Source organism: Narcine bancroftii, chromosome 6 (assembly GCF_036971445.1).
Source record: "Narcine bancroftii isolate sNarBan1 chromosome 6, sNarBan1.hap1, whole genome shotgun sequence".
NCBI classification, from domain to species: Eukaryota; Metazoa; Chordata; class Chondrichthyes; order Torpediniformes; family Narcinidae; genus Narcine; species Narcine bancroftii.
This window is the reverse complement of record NC_091474.1, coordinates 4,872,013-4,899,885: the sequence shown is the minus strand read 5'-3', so window position 1 is coordinate 4,899,885 and position 27,873 is coordinate 4,872,013. Positions and strand designations below refer to the sequence as shown.

The 27,873-nt window shown below is 39.6% G+C and overlaps 1 protein-coding gene and 1 long non-coding RNA gene across 3 annotated transcripts in view; one reads left to right on the top strand and one right to left on the bottom strand.

Annotated features, from left to right (window-relative positions):
• Window positions 1-4,683: 4,683 nt before the first annotated feature.
• The window catches only part of pdyn (prodynorphin), a 53,111-nt gene continuing 29,921 nt past the window's right edge, over window positions 4,684-27,873 (bottom strand). Inside the window, exons 2-4 of one of the 2 annotated variants that reach the window (XM_069883694.1) lie at window positions 19,905-20,055; window positions 7,632-7,767; window positions 4,684-5,528 (exon numbers count right to left, since the gene is read on the bottom strand). In XM_069883694.1, the coding sequence (XP_069739795.1) occupies window positions 4,884-5,528; window positions 7,632-7,751 (765 nt within the window). In that variant the 5' untranslated portion in view covers window positions 7,752-7,767; window positions 19,905-20,055 and the 3' untranslated portion in view covers window positions 4,684-4,883. The remainder of the gene's footprint in view (window positions 5,529-7,631; window positions 7,768-19,904; window positions 20,056-27,873) is intronic. The other variant, XM_069883693.1, reaches the window with a different exon arrangement.
• Window positions 22,068-26,966, top strand: LOC138735623 (uncharacterized). The gene is made up of 3 exons (XR_011339828.1): window positions 22,068-22,155; window positions 24,228-24,620; window positions 26,813-26,966. It is a non-coding gene; the product is annotated as an uncharacterized lncRNA (long non-coding RNA).

Below are 27,873 nucleotides of genomic sequence, written 5' to 3'. Positions count from 1 at the left end.
AAATGACAATTTAGGGAACTGGATGGAGTACCAGTCAAGTTTGTTCTGAATATTGATTTGTTTGTATTGTCAGAGTCTCCCAGGCAAGAGGAGAGTATTCAACCATGCTCCTGAATTGTACCCTATAAGTGGTGGAAAAACTTTGGGGTGTCAGGAGGTGAGTCACTCACGACAGGATGCCCACCATTTGATCTCTCACAGCTGCAGTATATATGTGGCCACTTCAGTTGAGATTTTGGTGAATTGTTACTCCCTTGAAGTTGGGGAATGGTAATGACATTGAATATCAAGTTGGAGTTGAACATTACCTTTCATTTTTGTCATGTGCCCAAGTCTAAATGTTGAACAGACATAGACTACTGTATTTGATGAGGAATCAAGAACAGAATTGTTCATTGTGTAATAATTCTGGTCTTGTGATGTGAGGAAGATCATTGATGAAGCAGCTGAAGTTGGTTGCATTTTGGAATATAGGCTGCAGAACGTCCTGGGATTGAGATGAATAAACTCTGACATCTTCCTTTGTGCAATGAATAATTCAAACCAATGGAGTATTTGCTGAAGTAGTAACTCCCTAGTTAACACAGCCAGTTGATTGATATTATTACCACAAGTTGATTTTTTTTTCTGCAATGTACAATAATTTAATAATAAATCTGCAGTTATGTGTTGAGTCTACCTTTTCAATTCCATATTGAAAATTTAGGTTTTGGAGGAAATGCTTAATAGTATTTAAAATAAAATCGTGTGTTAATATGCATTACATGTATCTTGTAAAATGCCGGAACAATAAGCAGAGTTAATCATCTGCTTAATTATAGCTCAATTTATGCTGTTGAATTGCAGGCATTGACAATTATGGTTTTTAGACTGCAGGCATGTAATGGCACAGTCAAGGAATTTTGCCACTACACGGGTATTTATAAAGGAATGTGCAGGAATTTTGAGTCAATTCCTGCACCCTGAATTATCCTGCAGGACCTTTACAACCTTTTGGAGGATGTCTGCAGTGTAAATCATACCGGAAAAATTCATTCTGCTGCACGTCCAACCACTGGGACTGTTGCACTCAGGTTCCTGCAGTCTAAAAAGGCACCCAGTGTGAACAATCACACAGGCAGTAATAATGTTAATTTTTTTGGCGATTTTCCTGACGTTGCCATCTAAAAATAACATTAAACAAAAAGTTGCAGTACATTTTGACTGCTGTATAGATGATCCTGTGCAAATCAGGTAGACTATTTTGATGTATGAATCTTCTTGTTGTCTACAGACAATGAAATCTCTAAATGTTAGAATTTTAAAAATAGATTATTACCTTGGAGATTTATTTATTAACTATTGTTCTCTTTCTCGTAAGGTTTTTAATCGAAGAGGAAATGTATGGGTTAGGATCAGAAAAATGATTGTGTAAGCTGGTGGATCACTTTAAAACAGCCATTCTAGTAATGTCTATTAGTGAAGGGAATGCCAGGTCTAATCCACATACAACTCAATCTAACATTATGCATTTGGATCATTAGAAAAGGGTAATCGTTGTTACCTTGTCTTTATTACTAATAACCAAAAAAAGCATAATTATAGTTACGATTGTGCGATGTACAGGGCTTACTCCCAAAACTTGGAGAAGATTGGTGGTCCATAAAAAATAGTTTCTTTTTGTGTGCTGTCCACTGTCACTCATTTGTTGCAGTTTTAGATGCTTCATCATTTGTTATGAATTCTTCATTTGTGTAGAAGAGCCACACTGCTGGTCATCTTGTTTACCTTTTAACTGATTTGCTTTGGCTGCTAGATCATGAACTCTGTGTCAGTAAGTTTTCATTCAAAACTTGGATAAGAGTTGGTGTGCAGCGCAAGTGGTGAATGTACAGTTTTGTTGCTTTGTGATTAATTGTAAAAAAAACTCTTGCCTTACGTCTTTTGATGCTGTGATGGATTATTTCTTATATTGTATATTGATATGTTTTTGTAGGTCACAAACAAACACAAACACTTCACAAAACAGATCTCATTTAAAATTCCAGAGCTCTGCTCAAGCCAGGCAGTCCAGGCTCCGAATGGCTTCGCAAAAACTTTGAAGAGTGCCTTCACAAGTGGGTGTTCATTGGACATGCTGTGGAGTCATGGATTATTGTTTTAAAAGCAACAGATGAACGAACTCAGAAGATTGGGTCCAGTGCCTCAATCTGTCTGGTTGCAATTTGCTGTTCTAAGAAGGTCAGTGGTTTTGCAAGCAGAGAGAGGGAAGAGACCAAACAGACTTTCTCTAAGAGAGAGAGAGAGAGAGAGAGAGGGGACTGGTTTCTGCAGTGACGGCAAGCCGGCAGCTTGTTGAAACCCCATTTTGAGAACCGGTTGTGAGTTCTGAGTTCAGCCTGTTGAAAACCCTTGTGGTCCATACAAGAATGTTTCACCTGAATGTTTCACCTGAAATAAGGGAAACAAAAGGAACTCTATGTTGACCTGCAGAAGAAGAGGTTATCATTTGGAAAACACTGATGGGGCAAGTTTCTTCAGCAAGACATTGAAGTGACTGAATGAAGTAAATCAGTGTGTGTGTGTCCAATGAGCAACAAATCTCTCTCTGAAACCAACAAAAACCTTCTTGAGCACTAACCATTTAAGCACCAGAGCCTGGTGAAAATTCATAAATGTTAAATTCTGGGCACAGTATAAGAATTGCCTGATACCAGTGAACTTGGAGGAGTGAGAAGTGAGATTGGACTGTGAATCAAAGAACTTTTCTAAATTTATACACATTAGACACATGCGCATAGAATTAGAAGGGGGTTAAGTTTAGTCAATAGTAATAAGTTAAAGTTTGATCCTTTTTTCATGTTGAAAGAAAATTAAAAGCAACTTTTGTTTAAGTAACCATTTGTCTTGGTGAATTTCTATTGCTGCTGGGTTTTGGGGTCCTCTGGGCCCATAGCTTTGCCATTTCATGGCAACCTTCCTCCGAACAGCAGCAATAACCTATCATAAGGCACTTAAAGAGGAGACTCACGTAGCTTCTAACATTTGTTCTTTACAAAATTACCAGTACAAAATTCTTCCAAAAGTTGAATGGCTTAACATCAATCTTTTGAGTAGGTTGATATCAAAGCTGTTATGTAACTGAAATTTCACAGACATAATATTCATGGAAACAATTGCATTGGAATAGAAAAATCCAGTTTGCTTTAAAATCACACTATGCTATGGTTAGGAAAATTTGTTACAAATGAAAAGTGAAGATGCTGGAAATCAGTTCTGATAAACTATCTCAAACCAGTGTTTCTCCTTCCACAGATGCTGCCTGCCAAGAGAGTGTTCTCAATATTTGGTTTTAAAATCTATTACTAGCCTTCAGGTAAACGGTCAAATTATTTTCTGTTCTAAGCAGCATAATATTAAAAAAAACAAATTCTATTTCTGAGCACATGTATCTCCATGTTTTTACTACAGTAAAACCCCTGGTATCCAGAATTCTAGCAAGCAGCTGCCTCAAGCAACTAGCAAAAAAAAAGGGGAAATAAATAAAACAAATGAAAATAAATGTATAAAATAATAGGTAAAAATTATGCAAGTTAAAAATCGTAAATGAAAATGTTCTCTGAAGTTGAGTGGCACAGTTGGTGTAGCGGTTAGCACAATGCTTTTACAGCACCAACGATCAAGACCGGACTGGGGTTCAGGTCCCACGCTGTATGTAAGAAGTTTGTATGTTCTTCCCATATCTGCATGGGTTTTCCCCAGGGACTCTGGTTTCCTCCCACTGTACAAAACGTACTGGGTGTTTAGGTTAATGGGGTTTAAATTGGGTGACACAGACTCATGGGCAGAAATGGTCCATTACTGCCCTGTATGTCTAAATTTATATTAAAAAAAAATTAAAACCTTTGGTGAAGAGGGAAGCAAATATTCAGCCACTGGAGGCCCTTGGTCGGGCTTTACTTGTAGCAGCTGTTTGAATAAAGTTGTGTAAAACAGCAATGGTTTCACCTAAGATGAAGAGCTGGTCGATGTCACTTGCCATTGGGGTGACTCTCTTAAAGTGTCTCCTTATCCCTGCTTAGTAAGAGTCAACCCAGTTAGGGATTAATTATCTATAACGTTATTGTTTGTCAGGTGGCTCTGTGGAGGGGGAGGAACCCGCAGATGCAGCGACAGTTAAATGTTTTCAAAGAATGTGACTGAAAATAAAATAAATTACTTTAAGGTTTACTTATTCATGCTAGTGAAGTTCATTCATTGCAAGTACAGCATAGTATTTTTGTCTTTCAAATTGCTTTTTTCTTAATTCAAGTGTATTACTTCGGCATTATAAGATTAAGTCTCAAGAAACCAGAAAAGATTCTTATCTGGCATCTACCAATCCTATACTAAGTAAAATCAACACCACACTGTAACTTTTGGAGCCACATGATTCAGAACATTATCGGACAGATCAGAATGAGTAATCCTAGTTTGTTTTGGAGAAACTAAATATAGTGTTATTACCTTGGTGAGTAAGCTCACTATTGAAAGTCAACAATTGGTCAAGGTATTATACCCTTAAATGATACTGCTAAGAACGAATTGACGAGGCCAGATTTCCTTTGTGTGTTAGCCACACGAATTATTTTCTATATTAAACTAAAGTGAATGATCAACTGTATCATTAAGATACCGTTACTGGAGGCAAACAGAAACAATTGCTCAGAAGTCTAGAGACCATTTTTATTAGCTTCACATAAATCATGACATCAGTATACAAGAATTAATTTGCTTAACTTCTACTTTAGCCACCCTCATGGAAACAAAATAGCAAAATATTTGTGCATTCAAACAATACATTTAGACTTTAACTACTTGGCAGTCTACATTCTCACATCAAGATTGAAATTACTTTGGCTGCTTTATAAGTCTAAAGCTTCTTTAGAGTAATCATTAGGCTTGGCATCATCTGATCTCAATGAAACACGAAAATTGCGTCTCAGGAAGCCACCATATCTTTTCTGGTTGTCCCATTTATATCTTGGTCTACCAATTCTTCTCATGAAACCTCCATATCTTTTTTGCAGTTCCACATTTCGGTTCTCCTCATCCGTTAGCTCTGCGCTTCTTTTGAAGCCAAAGACTTTCCTGAACCCTCCATTATGTTCCAGCTCTTCAGTGGGGGGGATGTCACCATTTTCTGCCAGCAGATTTTCCATTGTAGTTTCAAGCTCCTGTGAGCTCCTCTCAGATTCAGATGCATCCCTCTCATCAAACATTTGCAGAAAGCCACCACGTTTTAGATTTTTATCCTTGTTATATGCATTTTCTTGGGCCAAGGCTTGTGCATAAACTCTGTTCTTTTCCACTTTATTCACAAAACCTCCAAAGTGTTTTCCAAAGCCATTGTGCTGTCTCCCAGTAAATGCCTCTTCCTCACTGACTGGGTCAACAAGGACTTTGTCTATAACACCCAACAGGTCAGAGTTGTACAACTGAAGTTCCCTGTCACATTTTCCCCACTCATCAGATGACAGCAACATCCCTTCACACTCTAGAGTGCATATCTGAAAGACAGCAGTCAAATGACAGTTTTGGTTTAATATTGAAATGACCCCGTAATCTTTAAATAAAATCGTATCTCCAATGTCAAATTCATTTTAAAAGAACACTGACCCACAAAGGCAAAGAAGGGCTCAATTTGAACTATGATCATGTGGTTAAAAACACACAAGCTTTCACTGATTTGCATCATTCTGGTATATTATTCCTTAGCTTGGTTATCCATTTTAATAAGCAAGAATTACTCAATTTAGGAATATCACTTGAGAGGTGGGCAGAAACACGACAAAAGCACTTTGATGAAAAAAATGATTGGCGTGTAAAATTTAAATTAGTAGCAGAATAGTATCATTTTATATAAATTAATTTGACTTTGACTGCATTCTTACGTCCATTTGCAAAGGGGAAGCAGGATGAAATTGGAAAGAAGTCGCTGCAATGAATCAGGACTAGCGTTTCCTCGGCAATCTATAATTAAATGTGGAAATCTAAAGGTAACCCGAGTCTTCCATATTATGTGCTGCTGCACTCCTCACCGATCAACTTAGCATTGACTGCTTGGATGCTTTTAAATGAGTGGAATCCTACACAAAGAACAAGTGGAAAAGGCTGCATATTGATATGCAATTCTTTCTATATTCGAGGTTCATTATGTTTGAAAGGAGGTTTCAAATTATTTAGGTCTACGTGCATTAGAGGAAGATAATGTATTTTTCAAAAACTTTTTGCATATCGTTTAATGAAATAAATTGAAATCACTTTGATGACATACAATAGTCTCACACTGAACAGCCGAGAAAGGTTTATTAAGGAGTAAATTTTTCATTATAGGATAATCAATAATCACTCCAGCCCAAAAAATTAATTTTATCAAGATGGCCTCTCCTTCCTTCTGCAGGAACTTTCATTAATTGTCTCCATTAATAGTTCCCGAACCTCTCGTGTTTCCAATCATTTCTGTATTTACTTCAGATCAAGTGCATTTTCTATAATAAATATTTCTTGTATTTTTCATTTGCACCAAAACTCGGCCTTATAAATGAATGTTCTTTAGGTTTAGCAAATGACTCTGAAAGAATGCCCGTGCAATAGTTCTACAGATTAATTCTTTGAGGTTTGCTTCGTGGGTACAGTGGGAGACAATTTAATTCAACCGACCTCCAGTTGGGGAAGGACAACACCACAGATGTTTTGGGTGGGTTTCCTACTTTAAATTGGTGGAAATCAATGATATCTATCAGCTGAAAGGCCATGGAATTCTCTCCCAAGTCAAATACCACATTCCTTTTTTTCCGGGATTAAAATCCTGGAATTCCCAACTTCCCTATTGAACAACAGTGTGAGAGCATCCTTCGAACAAGCTGCTTAAAATGGTGACACATCATGTTTTTTGGTGAAAGGTGGCTCATTAAGTGCTGGCCTTACCAGTGAAGCCCACCTGTGTTCTCCCCCTGCACAGCAACAAGAGGAAAGGATGTAAAATCGCCAACCTTTCAATCCTCTCCTTTTGAGCTGGCATTTAAAATATTTCCAAATGGAACACAAACAGTCCTGACATTCAGTCACCATCAACTCTCCACTCCTTTGAAGAAAGGTGTGCACTTTGGAAAGCAGCAGTTCCAGAAAGTTTGGGTTCCCATGAAGTTGCTCTCTTTCCAGTTGCGTGAGGCCTTTTATTGCTGGCTTCTGCCATTTCAGCTCCACATCAATCCTCACAAATTCTCCTTTGCAGGAACTATTTTAGAGCAGGTTATGGCTTTATCTATTCCGCTAACAATGAGCTAATCATAAATGCAACCAAATTCTGGGCTGCAGATGCATTCAATTGCATTTGAATCTCCTTTGCTATTAAGTCTGAATCCACGTTAGTCAAATTTCCCTGCTTGTTTTCAAATTCAACCTGAGAGTGCACAAGTTCGTTGAACTCTACGTTTCCATCTGAAACCCTTCACCTGTCGACTTCGTTCAAGTGGCAATCTGCACCGTTTGTGGACGGGAGGGGGACATGCTTCCACTCTCAGGGGTGTCAGAACCGTGGAGCGGTGGGGGCTCTTCCCCCTTGCAGGGAGTGCGCGCGACCCGAATGGGGGCGAGCGCAGCGGGCTTACCCGAGGCTTGAGCGAGGAGTCCAGGACCAGATCGCAAACTGAGCACCACCTGGCGCAATCGGCGTGGACCGTGCAAAGTGACCCAAGGGAGAACGCCAGCACGACCAGGCTCCACTCCATCTTCAACTCCTGGACTCTATCGAGAGAACAAACGGGGGCAGCTTGAAATGGAACATTTTGGGCGAACTAGAAAACTATCCAGAAGATGAGACATGAAGGATGGAAGGGACGCTGAGTTCCTCCAGCATTTAACGATCAGGGCGGTGTCCGCGCTTTGACTGAACACGAGAGGTTACATTTCTATTGAATTGCCCGAAATCTTTTCCGCAAAGAACGAACCAACCCTGGCCACCTTTTCTCCTTTATTATCGATTTCTAGCCAGGCTTTTTTTTAAAGTCAGTGGATTGAGAAAGCCCCCTCTCGCTTTCAGGAACACGACCAGAAGCAATCATTCCTTTTTCTATAATAAAGCAAGAATTCGCCTAGGTGGCCATGGAGATGCAGAGATGCCTCTGCGATCCCCCCACCCCCCCCCCCCCCCCCCTGTCCATTTCCCCAGGGCAGAAGAGAGACAAAGAATCCTCGCCGCCCTTGGGTGTTGAATCTCAAATGTGCGGGATCCGCCAGCAAGAGAAAGTTTGAAAGGGAGAGCGCAGATGGAGTGAAACGAAAGGCTGCGATCGATGAGAAACATCCGGATGAAAGTTGTCGCCGGTCACTGTTCTTTGGATGGATCCGGATGCCAACCAACCAAAGCCGCCTTTTCTTTTGAGAGGTGGCCGGCCAGATCTTAATCCAATGCTAAACATTCTGCTTTGTTGCAGAAGATCTGAGCTTGTACCTGCTGGAGCAGGGAGATCAGAACCCGAGCGATACACTGTGTTGGTCTTAATTTACATTAGATACATAGGGCAAGCAAATGGATACACTTCCACACGGACGCAAGGCGATCCCTGGAAACAAAGATCAGCCGCATTTTCAAGTTACCTGGGAATTCTTGGAGGCGGGGGGGGGGTCCTGCCTCTCTGCCACGTTGTGGTCCAGACCCTCCGTGTGCGCTCGACCCCGCTTTGAGAAGGCTGATGTTCTCAACCTGCGGCTCCAGTCCCGCTATTTATTTCTCTCCCGCTTTCGCGACGTTGAATACACGTCTCCTTGGGGCCAATGGCTACACGGATTGGATCATAATGAAGCGGCAATTTCCTCGAATGCCACCCAAATGTTTTCGAGCCCATCTCTCACCGTCCCGACGGACCTGGATAAAAATGACCAGCATTAAACGAAACGCGAGTTCCACTTCCACCACTGACCCTCTCACATCTTTTTTTAAAATCCTGGTCGGCCCATTTGTGGAACTTAAGTCGAAATGAGACAAGTAGAAAGAAGTTTCTCGGTCCATTGACGAGCCGCTGAAAAGTTCGTCCATCTCAGGCGTGATTGAATTCAACAGGGGAATTTGTCTTTGCTGGACTTTAAATCAAAAACAAAAGCCTGTCATTCATGCATTTGGATCCATGGTTTATTGTCCAGCGGAACTTGCTGCAAACTTGCCTTAAAGTCCAGATCCACGTTGGACCAAATAACTTTTTCGTTCAGGATAATGAGGACCAAGTGCACCCCCGGGATTACATTCAATCTATGTTTCTCTCAATAGATTTCGATCGGTTGTTCTCTTCTCTTTCAACATCTATTAAACTGCTTTGAGCATTTCTCCTGTTATAGGGCCACCTAGGCGAATTCTTGCTTTATTATAGAAAAAGGAATGATTGCTTCTGGTCGTGTAACAAGGGCTCGACCTTGTTTCTTCGTGCGCGTGTCAGAGAGGAAATGCAAACCCTAACCCCAATGTAATGTTGCAGAGAGCAAAACAAATGACTCTTCTTGGGATGAAGGCTTTGGCCACGGTCAAACTGAGTGCGTAAGTAGAAGTCGGAAAGCAAATCTAAGATCAAGGTTTTACAAATTAGCTTTACTGATGATTGACAGAGATAATGTTCTGACATGGTCAGATTCAATGTCCAACCAAAGATGTGAAGAGCAGTTTAAATGGTGGTATATTAATTAACGGTTATAAGAGACCTGCAAGGTGCATATGGAAGAAAGAGCTACGAAATAATGCTGTCATTCAGTGGCCTTTCACCTTTTTTTCGGCAACTCCTGTGAATGACTTCCCTCTTCTTTAGGTTTGTGGGTTGTAACGTAATGATCAACTGTACATTCCACTGTTGCTAAAAGTGTTCAACCAAAGCCTCAACTCTGGACCTGTTGACCTGGGAGGAGCCACTGATGTCAGTTCACTTGTCCTGGAGAATTTGGAAATATACTGCTGGGACAGAGTTTTGTGGTATTTTCCTGCTGCCCTGAGATGCTTTTAGAAAGTTAGGGATCACTTTTGACCAAGGCTTTGCTCCGTGGTTGAGGTCTTGATCTTCATGTACCATCTTCCTTAATCAAAGTCTGTACTGGTGTATTGAAGTGAAACTGGGCTGTACACCTCCCAACTCCACTCAGGTCCCCCAGGAATTAAAACCTGCACAATTTCTCCAGCCACAAATTTAGCTGTCCTTGTTAGTGAATGAGACTGGGAGGTGCCCCGAGATAACTACCTTTGGGGTGTGGTGTGAATGAAGGATGAGGGTATATGCCTCCCCTGGGAGAATTAATTAATAATTGAACTAAAATGTTCTCTTAAAAAATTTTTGATAGTCAAATAGGGTGGGCATTCTGCCTGCAGTTTTGATTATGGCTGCAAAAAAAAAGGAAAGCCTCAAACGACAAGAAAAGTTGTGTTTAAAGAATTTGCAAGATTTGAAAACATCGGGCCTCCCTTGTTATCGGAGCCTCAGGCTAGATTATCTCTCCCTCCGCGTGTGACGAGAGCGACGGCTGCTTGAGTGCAAATGACCCCGGCGCTGCTCCTCCGGGGAGCGGAAGAAGATGGCGGCCGTGTCCAGAAGAAGACTAAAAAATACAAGAACAGTGCGTGTGCGCGAACTTTCATACATGCGCAGAACAGATTGAGCAGAACTCCAATGGGAAACTAGTAAATCAGGTCTTACCAGTTTTGAAGTGCAGAACTTGCCTCCCCTGGAGTCGGAGACAGAGTTGGAAGTGATCTTTTCAACGAGTGACATTGAAGTGGAAGAAGAGGACCAAGCGAAGCAAGTGGAAGTGCGGGTGAAGAGGAATATCAACAGGCTCATTGAATGCAGAAGATGGAAACTGTGCAGATAAAGATACTGGAAACTAAGGGGCAGGCTATAGGTAGGCAATGGATGAATCAGTTGCAAGCCGAGCGAGAAAATGGATTTACAGTATGGATCTATTAGAAGGGATGGTCAATTTGAATATGAAGATAATTAAGGAAATGAAGAAATATGTTAAAGTAATTGAAAAAGTTAAAGTACAAGTTGAAGAAGCTGAGGAAAATTTGCAGGAACATTGTTATGAAGTGGATCAATGTAAAGATGTGGCTAACAAGTTGGATGACTCAGGAATGGCACAAAAAATGGATGTATTAGAGAATCATAGTCGAAGAAATAATGTGAAGATCTTTGGATTTATCGAAGATTTTGAAGGTCCCAATCGGGTACAATTTTTTCAAAAATGGATTCTGGAGATTTTGGGACCGGAAGATTTTCCAAATGGAATTGAATTAGATAGAGCATACAGGGCGAATAGAAAGAAACCATTGCCTGATCATACCCCACGCTCACTTTTGATCCGACATCTGTGTTATCAAGAGAAGGAGAGTTATGCTGTTCAGAAGGGTCGTCAATTTCAAAGTCCCTTGATAGTGGCTGATAAGAAAGTATTTTTTAATGTAGATCTTTCCCAACTCCATGAACTCTGTTTGCAGGACTTCTTATAAGAAATTATTCTTGTAAAAGAAATAATAGTAAAATTGTGTGTCGGATATTCGTGAGTGTCTTATTAGAATGCTGAGCTTAATCATTATCTGAATAACTGACTTTGTATGTATGGGTTTCAATTACTGGAGACAGATATTTCAAAATATAATTGATTCAAATTAAAGAGATTTTTTTATTTCTAAAATATTTTTGCTTATGGTTTCATCTTTTATCTTAATCTCACATATATGTTCTAGGGTTTATATGCTGACTTTAAATGTTGTTACATCCTTTTTTACTCTTTGTGGTAATCCTTCAGTATGATTAATTACTCAGCTTGCTTGATGATGGCAGTATGATTTAGATGGCAGAGTTTCCTACATATGAGTTTTGACAACAACTAATCACCGAGCCCACACCACAAGGATAAATAGCAAGCTCCTGCAAGGTCACAGTGGCTTTATCATTTAGTTCTCTCCAATAATAGAGATTTAACACAAAAGGCATCGTATTTGTAAAAGGAAAACGAGTTATTTTCCTATGTAACTTGGAACATGTAACAATGGATGTGGGTACTTAACTTGCATTGGGAGCCTAGCTTATTTGAGTGAATATTTTCTGTACATGAACCGCCTGTCCATTTGATCTATTCAAGCACTTTTGCTCATTGCGCATCCTGTACAATATTAATCTTTTACAACCCCGCCATGCTTCATATGCCATCATTACGTTTGGGGAAAAGAAAATGAATCTGTTTCAGAAATGTAAAAATGAGTTACTGAAAGGGAGATAAAAAGATGGGCTTTCAGGACATTGCTAAAGTAGGAGAGAAAACAAAATGAAGGGACAATATTGTTTGGAAGGTAAGAACCACAAGTAGAGCAATGCTTCGAAAGCTTTCTTTAGTCCTAAGGACCAATTCAATAACCAAAAATATAGTGGAAAAAAGGCAGGAGAATGTATAAAGGAAAGTGCATGAGGTGTTCAAATTTAGTACTTTGGGTGAAATTTGAATTCATCATATACCTGTGAGGGGCGAGGTCCTCTATTCCTGCAAGGGTTGGTAGCAGCCAACGTACAGCAGTTCAGCAAGATAAAGGTAATGGTAGTCAGAGCATGGTGATTCGGGTCACCGAAGAGGATCTTCATCCATGATTATGGACTGATGACACTGAAGATTTGGGTTGAGATGGTTGTGCGGCGACCAAGGGTCTTGAGATACCACAGGGGACTGGGGAGAAATGTGGTAGTGGGCTGCTTGGTTGACACCGATAAGAAATTAAAAGGTTGGACTGAGCATTGGGGACCCTTAGGAGGAGGAATTTGTTAAAGGCTTTGGAAGAGGCCTGTTTGAAGGTTCAAATGTTTGGGGAAGTTGGAACATGGGGCTTGACGGGTTGACAATTTATTGGGTGGGGGAAGGAGGGCAAAAGGATCAAAGAGACATTATAGAAGTCCCTGATCCAGCACTTCTTTATTAACCTGCGGTTGTCCCAGGAGTGACCCACAGTCATCAGCCTGGGACCAACTTAAAATCTAAGTTTTCAACCATACTACCAAAAAGGGTTTGAACGGAAACTATGTCTGTCACATTGAGGTGATTCATCCTGCTTGAATACATGGAACATTGTAAAGCAACCATTGAGGCCGAAAAGCTGATTTTATTATTGAATTTATTGTCCTCTATCTCCTTAAATTTTACTTAGGAAACTGCAGAATGTGACCGGTTTCAAAGTTTCTTCTTCAATAAATCATTCACCCATCCAATAATTTTGAGAAATGCAGGGGTTCCAAACCTAAGGTTGTTACAGGACTGCAAATTGCAGCAAATGTTAGCATAGGAAGTGAGTTTGCTACAATCACTCATTCGGATAGGTGAAAGGAAGTCTCTTGAATTAATTACTAATTGTCTTAGCACTTGCTCATCATGCGTACTTCCTGAATTCAACAATTACATTTCAGAGCAACTTCCATTTTATATAAACTATTCCCAAAGACAAATCATCTTTTAAATCCTCATTTTATTTGTGATCTTGACCTGACTCCATCGTAAGCTTAGACCTATCTGTTATAGTCTCATGATGTGTATTTATACCCTTGAAACACAATCCTTGTATAATATTCAATCTTTTTGCATCCAGGTATGAAAAAAAAACCTTGTTTTATAACCATTTAACAATTTACAGTACGGAAATTATTGACAATTTAGGAGGTTGTGGAGTAAAAGTGACATTTTTATAGCTGTATTTATAGAATTGTTAATTATTTGTAGAAGCAGATTCAGGACTAAAATCATGTACAACTGTCAACTCCATTGATGAATATTATTTCCATGAAATTAAGAGAATTAACTCTTCACAAAAATCCATGATTCCCACACTAATACAATGAGCATGCAACCACCTTTCAGGAGGCCTGAGATTCAAAACTCAACTCATCTGATTTCCCTCGTAACTCCAAATCTTCAGATTTCTTCACTGAACTCTTCAAGAAATATAACCCCACTCACTTTCACCTCAAATTCTAGCAGGTATAACATGAATATCCTTGCAACCTACCAAACAAGATTTCACTTTGTAATTGTAACAAGATACAGAAAGAGATTTTAAAAACTAATTAGCAGCCTTACCAAACCAACACATAACTAATCCACTTTGTTTTTCTTTCAGATTACTACTGTTGGCACAAATTTTTTGATTCTTTTGAGAAATGTATCCTGTCTATCTGACTACCTTCTAACAACTGTTAAAATACTTCAAAGAAGTTAAAAAAAATAGTATTAGTCAATAATTCACGACACAAAAGTTAAGGAGGAAGTCAGCAAGACGTAGCGCCGATAGAAAGTGAAGGTACATAACCAACGTTTGGCGCCTGAGTCCTTTGTAAAGGTATGAGTAACTGATGTTTTCTATTGTTGCCGTTTTAAACCTTATTGGTGTGTATTTTCTGGGAACATCCAATTTTATTGCAGATTATCTGAACAACAGGTGGGTGTTTCACATATGCTGTTAACCTGCTTTAGGACCATAAGACAGGAGCAGAATTGAGCCACCCACACTGCTCTGCTCTTGAATTCAAGATTCAATTTAGTGTCATTGTAATAAAACAGTATCATATTACATGAAATTGCTTTTGCCTGCTGTAAGGTAGACAGATTCGACATCGGCAGGAATTGCCTGAAGCGCCCCTTACAGTCAGAGAAAGAAGCAAAAGATAGTCCCCCCAGAGTCACTGAGTGTTCACAGATACGCCTCCAGAGCCTCCGCAGCCTCATAGAGTCCAGTGCAAATGATTGGCTACCCAAGCTCCAGATCTGAACCTCTGGCATGGTCAGGAATCCTTCAGCACCTTCGGCACATCCTCGCATCCCAGTTCTGATACTTGGAACCCCTTTAGCCAGTTTCCAGCAGTCTGCAGCCCGGCGCGAGTCCCCCGACAACAGTCCCCAGCACTTCACAGCCTCCATGGGTTCCTTACCTTGGGTTGCCAGCAGCTAGCCGCATGCATTGGTCTTTCAGTTTCAGAGCCCCCTCAATGTCCGCCGCCATGGTTACTGTCCCCGAGGTTGTCTCCTCTCCTTCTCCTTCTAAGACAGGGGATGGTGTCCCCAATTTTTGGTGCCTTGCTCCAGTCCTTGGCTCTCCTGGAGTTTGCAACCCCTCGTAGATGCTGCCGATCAGATGAGCCGTCATCTTGGGAACAGACCCCCGCGGTCGTTGCATTTTAAATAAAACCACTGTCGGCTCCTTTAACAAAACCCGTGCGGAGCTTACGACAGTTGACTGGGTGGTTGGATCCCCAGGAGCGCTGTACCTCTGCTCCTCGCTCCCCATTGGTCTGCACCAGCAGCAGCCATTACAGGACTCCGGCAGCGCTGCCAATCATGGCAGATGCATCCTTCCTTTCAAGTCTATTCTCCTGCCTTCTCTCCGCAACCTTTGATGCCCTTACTAATCAAGAATGTCCCAACCTCTGCTTTAAATCTACCCAATGACTTGGCCTCAGCAGCCGTCTGTGCCACACTCTCTGGCAGAAGAAATTTTTCCTCGGCTTTGTTCTTTCACTCCGAGCCTGTGCCCTCTGGTCCGAGACATTTTCTCCATGTGTGTCTTTTCTGGTGACGTGCCTCCACCGCCATCTGGCGCCACGAGGATAATTGGAGGAACAACACCTCATCTTCTGACTGGGCACCCTCTAACCAGACGGCATGAACATTGACTTCTCTGGCTTTCGATAAGATCCCTCCCATCCACTTGCTTGCCCCGTCGTCTCTCCATTGCCTGTCCCATTTTGCACAGATATGATAAATTCCACCGAGACCCTTATCATATCCATTTAACACCTTTTGTGGGTCTGGATTCCTCCCCCATTGTTTTAATTCTGAGACTTTCTGATATATCCTGCTTCTGCATTTTCTGATTTTTCCTTGAAGGGCTCAGGCCAGAAACGTCGAAAATATATTTTTGTTAAAAAGATCCTACAGATGCAGAATAAACCAGCTGAGTTCTTCGAAAATTTCAGTGTTTTTACTACAATCACAGTGCCTGTAGCTTATCGTGTTTCTCCATATCTCTATCTCATCCTTTCAATATTCCACGCTTCGATGAGATTCTCCCATGAAAACTTTATAAAACTTACAAAATAATAAAGTAGTTTTTTTGTGTGTGACTGCCAAACAACATTTAAACTCTAATATATTATAAATTCAATGTAATATAGTATACTGAAAGGTAATAATTTTCACTAGATATTATGATTTTTCAGTTATCTCATTAGGCTTTCACTGAGAGTAAATGAACACAAAACAGCAAATGCTTGAAAGACTCAGCAGGACTGATACATTTGAAATTGAAAAGATATTTTAATGATCATGTGTAGATTATTTGCAATATATGCCCCATTTTTATAAAATGCATTCATTAGCTGTGATTCATCATTGCAACCTACTGTTAGGAGTAGAGCTGGACTAGGCCCATTTGGACTCTCTTTTCTGCTATGCCATTCAATCAGATAATGGTTAACCTTCTGCCTTTCCTGCCATTTTCCTGTTCTGTTCCCATATCCTTTGATCAGTGTTTTGAATGCAATATCTGACTGAGAAATACAGTCAGTTTTCCAGGGTAGAGAATTCCAAGGATCAACGATCAACACCCAAGTGAAGAAATTTATCCTTATTTCATTTCTAAATATTCTTACCCTGTATTTTGAAACATAAGCTAGGAGAAACAGCCTGCTCATATTTCATACTATCGAATTATCTAAGAATTCTCTACATTTCACTGAGGTTATTCTTTTACACACTTATAGATAAGTTCATGCAAGACCCACCATCCCAAGAACTAGCCAAGTGGATCTTTGCTGCACTCCTTCCACTCCTTTTTTACTAAGACATACCAAAATGGTAAAAATGCTCCAGCAAGAGCTCAGGCCCAAAACATTGGTTCTATCTCTTTACCTCCAGTGGACACTGCAAAACCTGCTGAGTTTCTCCAGCATTTCTGTGTTTCACTCCAACCAGTTCTGTATAATTTTAGTAAGATATTTTGCTTTTTCTCAAATCATCTTGCAAGAGAGGCTACAATTTACCTTCCTAATTTTCTGCTGTGCTTGAATGTTAGATAAGTGATCCGTGCCCAAGGACACCCAAGATCTTTTAAACATAGATTAAAATGCAGAATTGAATGAACTCACATTTATCCATATTGGATTCCATCTGCCATCATGTGGAATATTCACTCAGGTTATCCATATTCCCTTGAATCTTTAATATCCTCACCCACACTAGCCTTGAAATTGATTCAACATGTGCCATTTTCTTTTGCACCTTACCAAACATTGCTTTGTGCAATTTCAACAAAATGTTTTAACCAGTCTCCAATTTCTTCCACCTCTGAGGCTGTGTTATTTATGCTAAGACATGACGGCCAGAAACCATGCAACTTTAATTTTTACAGCAGATGGACAAAGCACTAGGTGGAGCACCAGTCTGTATGAATGGTTGGAAAATTTGCTCTACAGCTGCTGTGTATTTATCCTGACTGTTATCTTTTTCCTTTCTACTTCTAAAGAGAGTGGAAAACTGCAAAATCTTAAGCACCCTTTCTAAGGTTGTAAGTAGTTCAGCAAGGTGTAATGTACTTTAAGATCATGCACAGGCCCCTTTCATCCCAGCTTTGTAGGAAAATGTAATTAATGTACTTGCTTTTAGTTGACACATAAATGGGTGTTTAAAAAAAACTTTTGACACATTCACCTTTTGTTTATTTGTTTTCTAATATTTGCATTGATGCGAGAGCTTAGGAAAATGTGCAAAAGCTACAGTACCACAATATATTTTCCCTCCCTCTGGTAAACAGAAAAGATCCTGAAATTCAGTGGGTGAGCACCTTATGAATGATAGGCTTCCTGCTTTATTCCATGTGACTCGCATGAATTGAGAAATTACTCAATTACTCAATTACTCAATCAATTACTCAATATTTCAAAGTCTTTTTCAATGTACCAAATCTGTTCAGCTAAATTAATTTGTTTTAGGTATATATTAAAAGACAACATTAAATTTCCCACAAAGATTATTTAAAAAGATTACCATTCATTCATGGGGATGTAATGGCCATGGCAAGACCAGTCTTTTTTAGTCATCTATAATTGCCTCAAGAAGATGCTATGAAGAGTCTTTGCTGGATTGACACAATTGCTGTGGTGAAAGTACTTGCACAAATCCATTACGCTAGGGCGTTCCAGGCTTTTGACCTCGCAACAATAAAGGAGCATTGAAGTATTTCGATATCAGAATGATGTGTGAGACAAAGGCGAAATAAAAGGTGATGACGTTCCATGTGCTTTCTGTGTTTTTTTTTCTTTTGAGGTGGTAGAGGTCACAGGCTGAAAAATGCTGCTGAGAAGGTCATGACGATTTGCTGAACAACATCATATAATTCGTGCAGAGAACTACCGCTTACACTGTCGGCTGTGGGTGAATGTTTAAGGTGATGGATGTTGATCAAGCAGGCTGAACTGTGTCGAGTCAATGAAGAATGTTTCATCATGTCTGCTTTCACCTCATAGCAAGTAGGATCGCGTTGGGAGTCAGCAGTTGAGACATTCTCTGCAAAATGCCCATCTTTGACTTGTTCCTCGAGATACACAACTTGCATGTCTTGTTCAGTTAATTTTCTGGCCAGTACTGAACGCCATGCTCCTGGTGGTGGGTTCCACAATGGTATGGTGTTTTATGTAATTAAGAATTGGCTCAGTTCTCCCTTTTATGTCGATGGTCAAACACTTGACTGATATGGAAGTGCCAAGTAAAATTTGGATCACATATCAGCCCAGCTCCGGATTTGCTGTGAGGGGTGAGCTGGTTCACTCTTTGAAGAATTGTGCTTGAAACTGAATGCTACCGAATCATTAACAAGCAGTCCCTTTTTTTTAAGTTTTAAATTTAGACAAACAGCACGGTAACAGGCCATTTCAGCCCACGAGGCTGTGCCAACCAATTTACAGCCCTGTTTGAAGAATGAGAGGAAATCAGAGACCCCGGGAAAAACCCATTCAGACACAGGGAGAACGTACAATGTCCTTACAGACAGCGCAGGATTTGAACCCCAGTCTGAATGGCTGGCGCTGCACCAACCTGTAAGTCAACTGTGCTGTAATCTTATGATAAAAGGAGGGCCATTAATGAAGCAACCAATGATAGATTAACTGAGGTGACGGTCTTGAGACTGAGGCCAAGGAGCCTACATCAAAGCCCTGTAACCTCAATAACCTCCTTTATGTTTGTTATGACTGCAACCCATGGAAATATCCCCACATGGTCCATATTGATCACCATCTCACTGAGGTTCCTTTGTTTTACATCTGGTCAAATTGTGTCATTGGGTCAAGTTCAGTTATCACCACACCTGTGCAAATTATCTCTCTGTTCGTTGTCTGAGCCAACTATGCAATGAGCTCTGGACTTGAACGTAGTAGTTAAACAAATTTGAATCAAAGATCAGTAAATAAATCTTGCCTGACAGCACTGTTAATGACTTCACTCATTTAGCTGTTGATAAGTGTAAAATGATGAGCCATTGATTGGACAAATTGAATGGATTCCCTTTTTGAAGACAGGACAACATTGGTCAGGGAAATGCTTTGTTGAATAGGTGCCAATCTCATTACTGCTATTCCTTTGGTCACTGGTTCAGCTAGTTTTGGAGCACAAGACTTCAGTGTCTTAGCAAGAATGTTGTCAGATTACTTTGTCTTATACAATATTGATATAATTTGGAATTAATTTAATCGATGAAACCTGACATCCATGATGGTGGAGCTTGCCTCATTAAAGCTAAGACAAGGCTAGACTATTGACATGTTTATTAAAACACTGAGAAGTGGTGAGTATAACTAAAGCTATTTTCCAGTAGCACTTACATCCACAGAGATGAAGTGTTTTGAAAGGCTGTCGATGTCGCATATCAAGTCCTGTCTGAGCGGTGACATGGATCCGTTCCTGTTCACCTATCGTAGAAACAGGTCTATGGCGGATGCCGTCTCTTTGGCTTTACACAAAGCCCTGGATCACCTGGAGAATAAAGATGCATACATCAGGATGCTCTTTATCGACTACAATTTGGCATTTAACACCATCATCCCCTCAAAACTCATCAGCAAACTCCAAGATCTGGGACTCAATATTCATTTTTTAATTGGAACATGGCTTTCCTCACCTCCAGAGTGAAGATTGGTAAGAACATCTCCTCCACAATCTCAATCGGTACCAGAGCACCACAGGGCAAAGTTCTTAGCCCCCTGCTCACTTACTTTACATTTATGACTGTGTGGCTTGGTACAACAATAACACCAACTACAAATTCGCCGATGAATCCATGGTAGTGGGTTGTATAAAAGAGGCGATGAGTCAGTATACAGGAGGGAGATGGAAAATTTGGCTGAATTGGGCACCAACAACAAGCTTGCACTCAATGTCGATTAAAGAACTGATTGTTGAATTCAGGAAGAGAAAGCCAGAGGTTTACAATCCCGTGATCATTGGGAGATCAGAGGTGGAGAGGGTGAGCAAATTTAAGTTCTTTGGAGTCACTATCTTGGAAGATCTTTCCTGGACCCAACACACAAATGGCATCGTGAAGAAAGCACGTCAGCGCCTCCGCTTCCTCAGGAGTTGGCAGAGGTTTGGTATGACATCAGAAGCCCTGGCAAATTTCTACAGAGGTGTGGTAGAAAGTGTGCTGGCCGGCTGCATCAGGGTCTGACATGGGGACACCAATAACCCTGAGTGTAAAGTCCTGAAAAAGATAGTGGATACAGCCCAGGACATCACAAGCAAAACCTTCTCCACCAACAAGAACATCTACAGGGAACACTGCTGTTGGAGAGCAGCAGCAATTATCAAGGATCCACACCATCCAGCACACGTTCTGTTCTCGCTGCTACCATCAAGAAAGAGGTATGGGTGCCACAAGACTCGCACCACCAGGTTCAGGAACAGCTGCTCCCGCTCCAACCACAAACTCAATCAGGGACTCATTTATGGACTCTTACTTGTGCACTTTATTGATGTTTACAACTTTCTTTGTCTTGCACAGTCAGTTTGTTTACATTTGTTATCTGTTTATAGTTCTTTATTTGTTTACACGTATATGCTGTGCACAGTTTGTTTTTGCACTACCAATAAGTGGTAATTTTGCCTGGCCCACAGATAAAGGAATCTCAGGGTTGTATGTGATGTCATGTATGTGCTCTGACAATAAGTCGGAAATCGGAATCTGAAATTTTCATGAGGGCTGTGAAGATGAGGAGGTAAAATGATAGAACTGTTCACGAGATTATATGAAGTCAAGATAATGCAGGGTTTGGCTCAAAATTATGATAATCTATATAATGCATTGAAAAATGTCTTCTACTGACTACTGAGTTGGGAACGTGAGGGAATTGCTAACAAAAATGACAGCATTTTAGAGAGTGTCCTGCTATATGTGGGGATTGTGGGAACATTATTTGCCTCAGCACCAATAATGGAATAAAATCAATATTAGGCTTTGAAATTTTGCTGATGCATAATTGAAAACTATGTAAGTATTTGAAAGAATATGATCTCATTCAGTAGGTTGGTTTAATTGCATGAAGAAGAGAATCCTTCTGTCTACCATTCTGCTATAGAATCCTTCAATTTAGAGTGAAGGCATGAGGTGTTTTAGTGTTTCAGCACCAATGCCTTTTGCAGACAGAGCAGGGCTGATGAATTTCAGTGTCTTCGTTTCGAAATCAAACCAAACCTCGATGAATTAAAAAAGTTGTGCATTTACTAAATTTTATATAGATCAGCCTAACAACTAGTTAAAATTTGAACTTTTCTTTAAAATTGAGCCATTCTTCAGTCAGGATTACTCAGCTTGCTTTGCGGTGGGTCTAAGAGAGAGTTCATTTTTTTAAATTTCAGTTTAGTGAGGCAACAATTCCCTCAAATTCTTGCTCTGACACACACAAGTCATGCAATTACATCAACCTACTGTTGCTAAGTTACTCTTTTCTCCATAAACTATGCCTATGTCATTTGTGATCACTTGTTTCTAAAGTAGGACTCATGTTTGTAATTTAATAAAAATAATGAGAAATGAGACAGAACGATGATGGCTTGCTGCCAGCTGCTGTTCACTTACAGGTATGTTCTGACCATAATCCCATATATACAAAATAGTTATTCTGAATAGAAGTATTATTTTCATGTTCACTATGACATGTTGATACCTAGAAGGATCAGGAAATTATTCTGAACACTTGTATATTTGCCTCATTCCAGAGTAATAGGGAACCCCAAAATAATTTCCAACCTTCCTAATAGATGCTGTTTGAAGATAAAGAGAGGATGTGTTCAGCTTAGTCACTTTGGCCAGTTTCTGTGTGCAATGTGAGTCCACACGAAGTCTACAATGCTCGCTCAACCTGCAGGTGACCTCGTGTGGTGTGATACTGAAAGCTGTGCTCAGGATCTCATCACATCATTCCATTGATAACTTGTATCTCCACAACATGATTTGTATGTAGACCAACTAAATCCGTCCTAGAGAATTCATAGAGAAGCTAGCTGATAGATGGTGGCATGATGCACTGAGGATCATTGGGCAGTCGGACCAATGGGTTGTTAGCCCCAACTTCAAGAAATACAAAATATTATTCCAGTCCTTGCATGAAGTGCGTAAAGGATCTTGAGAAATGACACATTTTACAGTCAAATTGAATCCCTTTGAGGTAAATTTTAATATTTCAAAAACCAGCATAATGTTCTGCAACTTTGGTCAACCAAAATGTTTTAGTATTCCAAAACCAAGGTGATCCAATCATACATTGTAAATACATCTGAGAGTAGATGCATGAGGAAGGAGGAAGTGATTTTTCTTATCAGAATCTCATTTCCACTGCGTATTGTACAGTTGGATATAAAGCTGAAAATGCTGCATAATTTATTTTCAGTGTTAATACTGGATGAACTGTAACTGTAAAGAAAAAACATGCAAGATATTCTCAGCACATTCAGGGTTGGTCACAGCAGGTTGAACTTCAACTTTAAAAAAAATTATTTACAAATTTTAAATCACAATAATAATTACGTTACATTCATTTCAAAAGTTTCAAACCCCTTCTACCCTCCAATCTCCCCTCACCCCAAACCCCTAGAAAGAAAAAAGAAAATCGAGAAAGAAGGATCTGAGAATGCCTGGGGATAGAGCGCTTATATCATAAAGTTTAATATAGGTTACGAAGTGATGAGGTCTTCAGAGAGCCAATTAAACATACAAGCCCACATTTTTTCAATATGAGCGCCAAATTTTCCAAAATACAGGATATTTGTTTCGTAAGATGTAAGGAATCTTCTCAAGTGGTATACAGCTATGGAGTTCTGCGTGCCATCTTTCCATACCTAAATCTGTATCTGAATTCCATGATATTGCTATACATTTCTGAGAAACTGCTAAGGCAATTTGTACAAATTCAATTTGATACATATTTAATTTTAATTTAAGTCTTATAACCTTAATGTTATTCAATAAAAATAACATAGGATCCTGTGGGAACTTGACTCCCGTAATTTGTTCCAAAAAGTTACCAACTTCCAACCAGAAATATATAACTTTAAGACATTGCCAAGATCCAATCTCATGTCCACACCTAAAACATAAATCTGATAATGCAGGATTAAATCTGTCTAGTTTTTGTGGAGTCAAATATAACTGATGCAAAAAATTATATTGAGCTAACCTATACCCAACATTTGTAATTTTTAACATATTATTCTTACATAATTTCATCCAGTCTTTCTCATTTATTTGTGTTTAAAACCACTTCCCATCTTAATCTCGGTTTATGCACCCCTATTTTGGGGCTTTCCTTTAGCAACTGCTTTAACTTGAACAGAACCAGGGCAAACAACAGTGATAAAGAAGTGAAGTTAATGATCCAGCACAATGATTTTGTTTTCCTCAAACCAGATTGATTAGACTTCTGCTGAGTATTTTCACCATTTTTCACTTAAAATTTAGAGCAGCTTTATATCCCAAATCTGCGAGGGGTTGGTAGAATAATTGTTTAATGTTAACTTTCTCTAATATGCAGATAAGTAGTAGAATCAAGAGGTGGGGGAATGGGTTGTTGGTGGTTGACATTAGGGTTTTTTATATAGAGAAGCCGCCTTATTGCCCAATCTGAATCCATCTTTCTGATTCCACTTCTACATAGATTAGGCAAGTAGTTTGCTGAGACCTTTTACATAGCAAGCCGGCTTCCCAGGGCAGAAGGGGTGGGACGTGAAGCACAGCAGCGCCACCTTCTGCTGTTATGTAGAACATAGGCGCCAGGAAGTGAAATCACTCTGAACACAATAATGGAGACTGAACAGCAGGTATGAATGCAATGACCCCAGTTTGTAGACATGCTTTGCTCGCAACAACCAGTTCGTTCCAGGGATTGCAGTGGATTAACTGCTGAGTTTGTGGATGTAGTCGTGACATCATCAGCCATCCTCTTTCACAGTTTTCAGCGGTTGTCAGTTATTTCTGACACTAGGTTCCTTGGTGGAGGAAACACGGAACAAAATGGATCCGTCAATCCACCTTTTCTGCGTTCATGCAGGTAAGTGAAATGTTCAAAAGCTAGAGGAAAGTTGGCTTGAGACTTCTATGTAAATGGGCTTATAGAGGGGTTGAAATAGAGGGGTCAAAACAGAAGGGTCAAAACAGATAATAGAGGGATTGAAACAGATATGTCAAAAGAGAGCGGTCGAAACAGAAGGGTTGAAACAGAGGTCTTGAAACAAAGGACCCATGTTTCTGTTCTCCAGCCTCTAGACCTCCATGGTCTGTGAGATTTCCAGCTTTTTGATTTACTCAAATGTGGCCATTTCAGATTTCAGATTTATTATCTGAGTACATACATGACAGTTCATACAACCCTGAGATTCTTCTTCCAGCAGGTCAGGCAGAATTACCAGTTTATTTGTTTACATTGTGCACCTTTTTTCCTATTTGGTCATTAATGCAAGGATCAAAAGTCAAAGCAAAATCCCTATCAAGGTTATTCAAATGAATTCCAAAATGGGTATTGTCAGTCAAGGAACAAAAACTTTTCTGAAGCTTTTACGGTGATCAACAGGACAGCTGCAATGAAGCATATTTTACATGAATTTAAAAGATGAATGTGAAACTAACAATGATAAAAAACTGCAGAGTAGACCAATATTGACAGTAGTTTTTATCCCTTATCCGGCAGTGTTCTTATCTTAATTCACAGACACTGTTAACTGACCAATTCCTTGCCAAAGGCAAGCCACCAGTGTGAAGTTCGAAGTTTAAGATTACATGGTCCTAGAAATTCATAAGGATTTCAGTGGTACGTTAACCAATTGTGGTTGTTGGGTCGTGGGCACTTGTTTAACATGAAACTGAGCTCGTGTGTTGAAAGTGAGAGAAAACTATTAATGATAGTTCAGGAACAACTGAAGAAAAATGTGGGCCCTGCTTGATTGATTTGATCTAATTTCCTGGCCATTTTATATATTACATTAATATGAACAACAGCATCGATGAATTATGCTGTAATTGATTCAATCAACATTGAAATTTTAAAAATGACTAAAACATCAAATGCACAGCATTTTTCTGTGTCAACGGTCTCCCTGGTACCTTTAAAAAACCATTTTGCAGCTTCTTTTAATGAACAATTTGGTATTCTCTCCATATCTCTGATCTCCCCACTCTGTGGACAAGACAACTTTTGTTACCTTCATTTTAATCTCTCACCTTTCCTGTTTCTCTCTTGCAATAGATAAAATCAGCAGACAGTCAAATTTTTAGAGAAAATTTGTACATGATTTTTCTGTAACTGTGAAGGTGACAAATATTCTAAAAATTTTATTTAACTCCAAATATTTTCTAAGTGAATGGAGTCTTGGAGTTTTGTGTGCATAAGTATTGTTCTGGGGCAAGCTTAGATCCATCCATCTGAGGGAAATAATCTGAACCTGCTGCCTTCTTTGGCTTTCAGAGTTTTCTCTGATAGACATGAAATGGCAAATGGTGCATGTTGGCTCTTTAACCTTTCAAACTTGGTGCACCATCCACTGAGTTTGTATTGGTCCAACCCATGTATGAACATGCCTTTATTGCCTCAGATTATTACTCCAATTGACCTTGCATCACCTGGCATTTGGAAATGAGAGCCCCAAATTTCTGCAATCTCCTGCCCTCTCCTCACTTCTGAAATGTCTGGCCCTAATTACTTCCTGGTTCTTTGAACCCCAACTATCCAAAAATGTTTTTTTTTCTGCATACCCTCTTTATTTTCTTTTATATCTTTAAAATTTCAGTCAAATCACTGCTTAACCTTTGAAAGGATGCATGAAAGGGGTTTTGTCATTTCTCATTACAACTGAACCATGGGAGCCCAGATATCACTCTGGTAATTCTTCTGGGACCTCGACATCCTTGTGCTGCTCGGACTACTTGCTACATGCCAGGGAAAGTCTAATCAGACTTTTGGATAACTGCAGAATACTAGTATTTAGATATAAAGACCAGCATTCATTTAAACTCTGTGATACTTTCTTTACATGTTTACAACATATTGGTAATCTAAATAGAGGAATTCCCTCAGGTCTCCTTGGAATCTTCACTGGTCCTACTGGTTTAATATTTAGAAAGCACTTTGTTCTATATTTTGTGGTCCAAAGGTGATACACTCATATCTGCCTACTTTCCTACAATTTTATCTTTCACTTGTTATGACAATTATGAAATCTATTAATCATATTTTGTTCTTATTTTCAGCTTCTTACCACCCCTAGAGAGCAATGCCTGATGCAAAATACTTCACCGTCATCATGCCTTCTGAGTTTGCTATGGTATCCAGGATACCACATATTCCACACAAAAGTGCTGCAGTTTGTCATAGAAGAAGGTCATTTGACAATATCAAGGGCCATGCCTGGAAAACTATGTCTTATATCTAATAATCATAGATTAAAAGATTGAGTAACTAAAAATGTCAGGATATTCCTTTATTTGGTATTGCATGATTTTTATAGAGGAAAATTAGCTTTGTAGGTCACCTTCCTGGTCTGTGTCATCTTAAATATTTCACTTTTTTATCTGGCGAATGAGTAAGATAAATATAATTTAGGATTTGATAACTGCTGCCAGTAGTTTAATGTAGTAAGTAAAGGTGCATGAGCAATTGGCCAATCTGGTTATTAAAGCAAGTATTAAATTCAGCTTTATTGTGTAAGTTTATAAATTAAGTATCTTGAATCTTCAACATATCCAGTAAGAACAGAAGGAGATTTGTTTCCTATAACCCAGACATTATCCATTATAACTGTGGAACTGACAAATGATTTGAGTGCCTTTCTAAACAAGAACTTATCTGCAGTTTGCACTTTTTGATACCTACCTAAGTATCGGTAGATTTTCAAGAACAAAGCAGCATTTGACAAAGTTCACAATGAATTTTCTTCAGAATAATGTTAATATGAACGTGACTTGTTTTTAGGAAAATTGTGTTGAGGACAAAATGACCTTAGTTACAAAATTCTACCAGTTGTCCTTGATATATCAAACAGTACAGCACTGAAACAGGCCCCTCAGCCCATATGAACGTGATCTCACATTAATCAATATCTTCCGCTGGAACATGATCTATAGCACTCCATCCCCTGTATATTCATGTGTATATCTAGAAGGCACCTACCACTGTCTGTTTACATATATAAAGCATCTCTTACCCTTCGCATCTCCTTTGAACTCCCCCTCCTCCTCACCTTGTTTACACCTTCTCTTGTATTTGACATTTTTACCATGGGAAAATGTTCTCTATTGTCTGCCTCATCAAC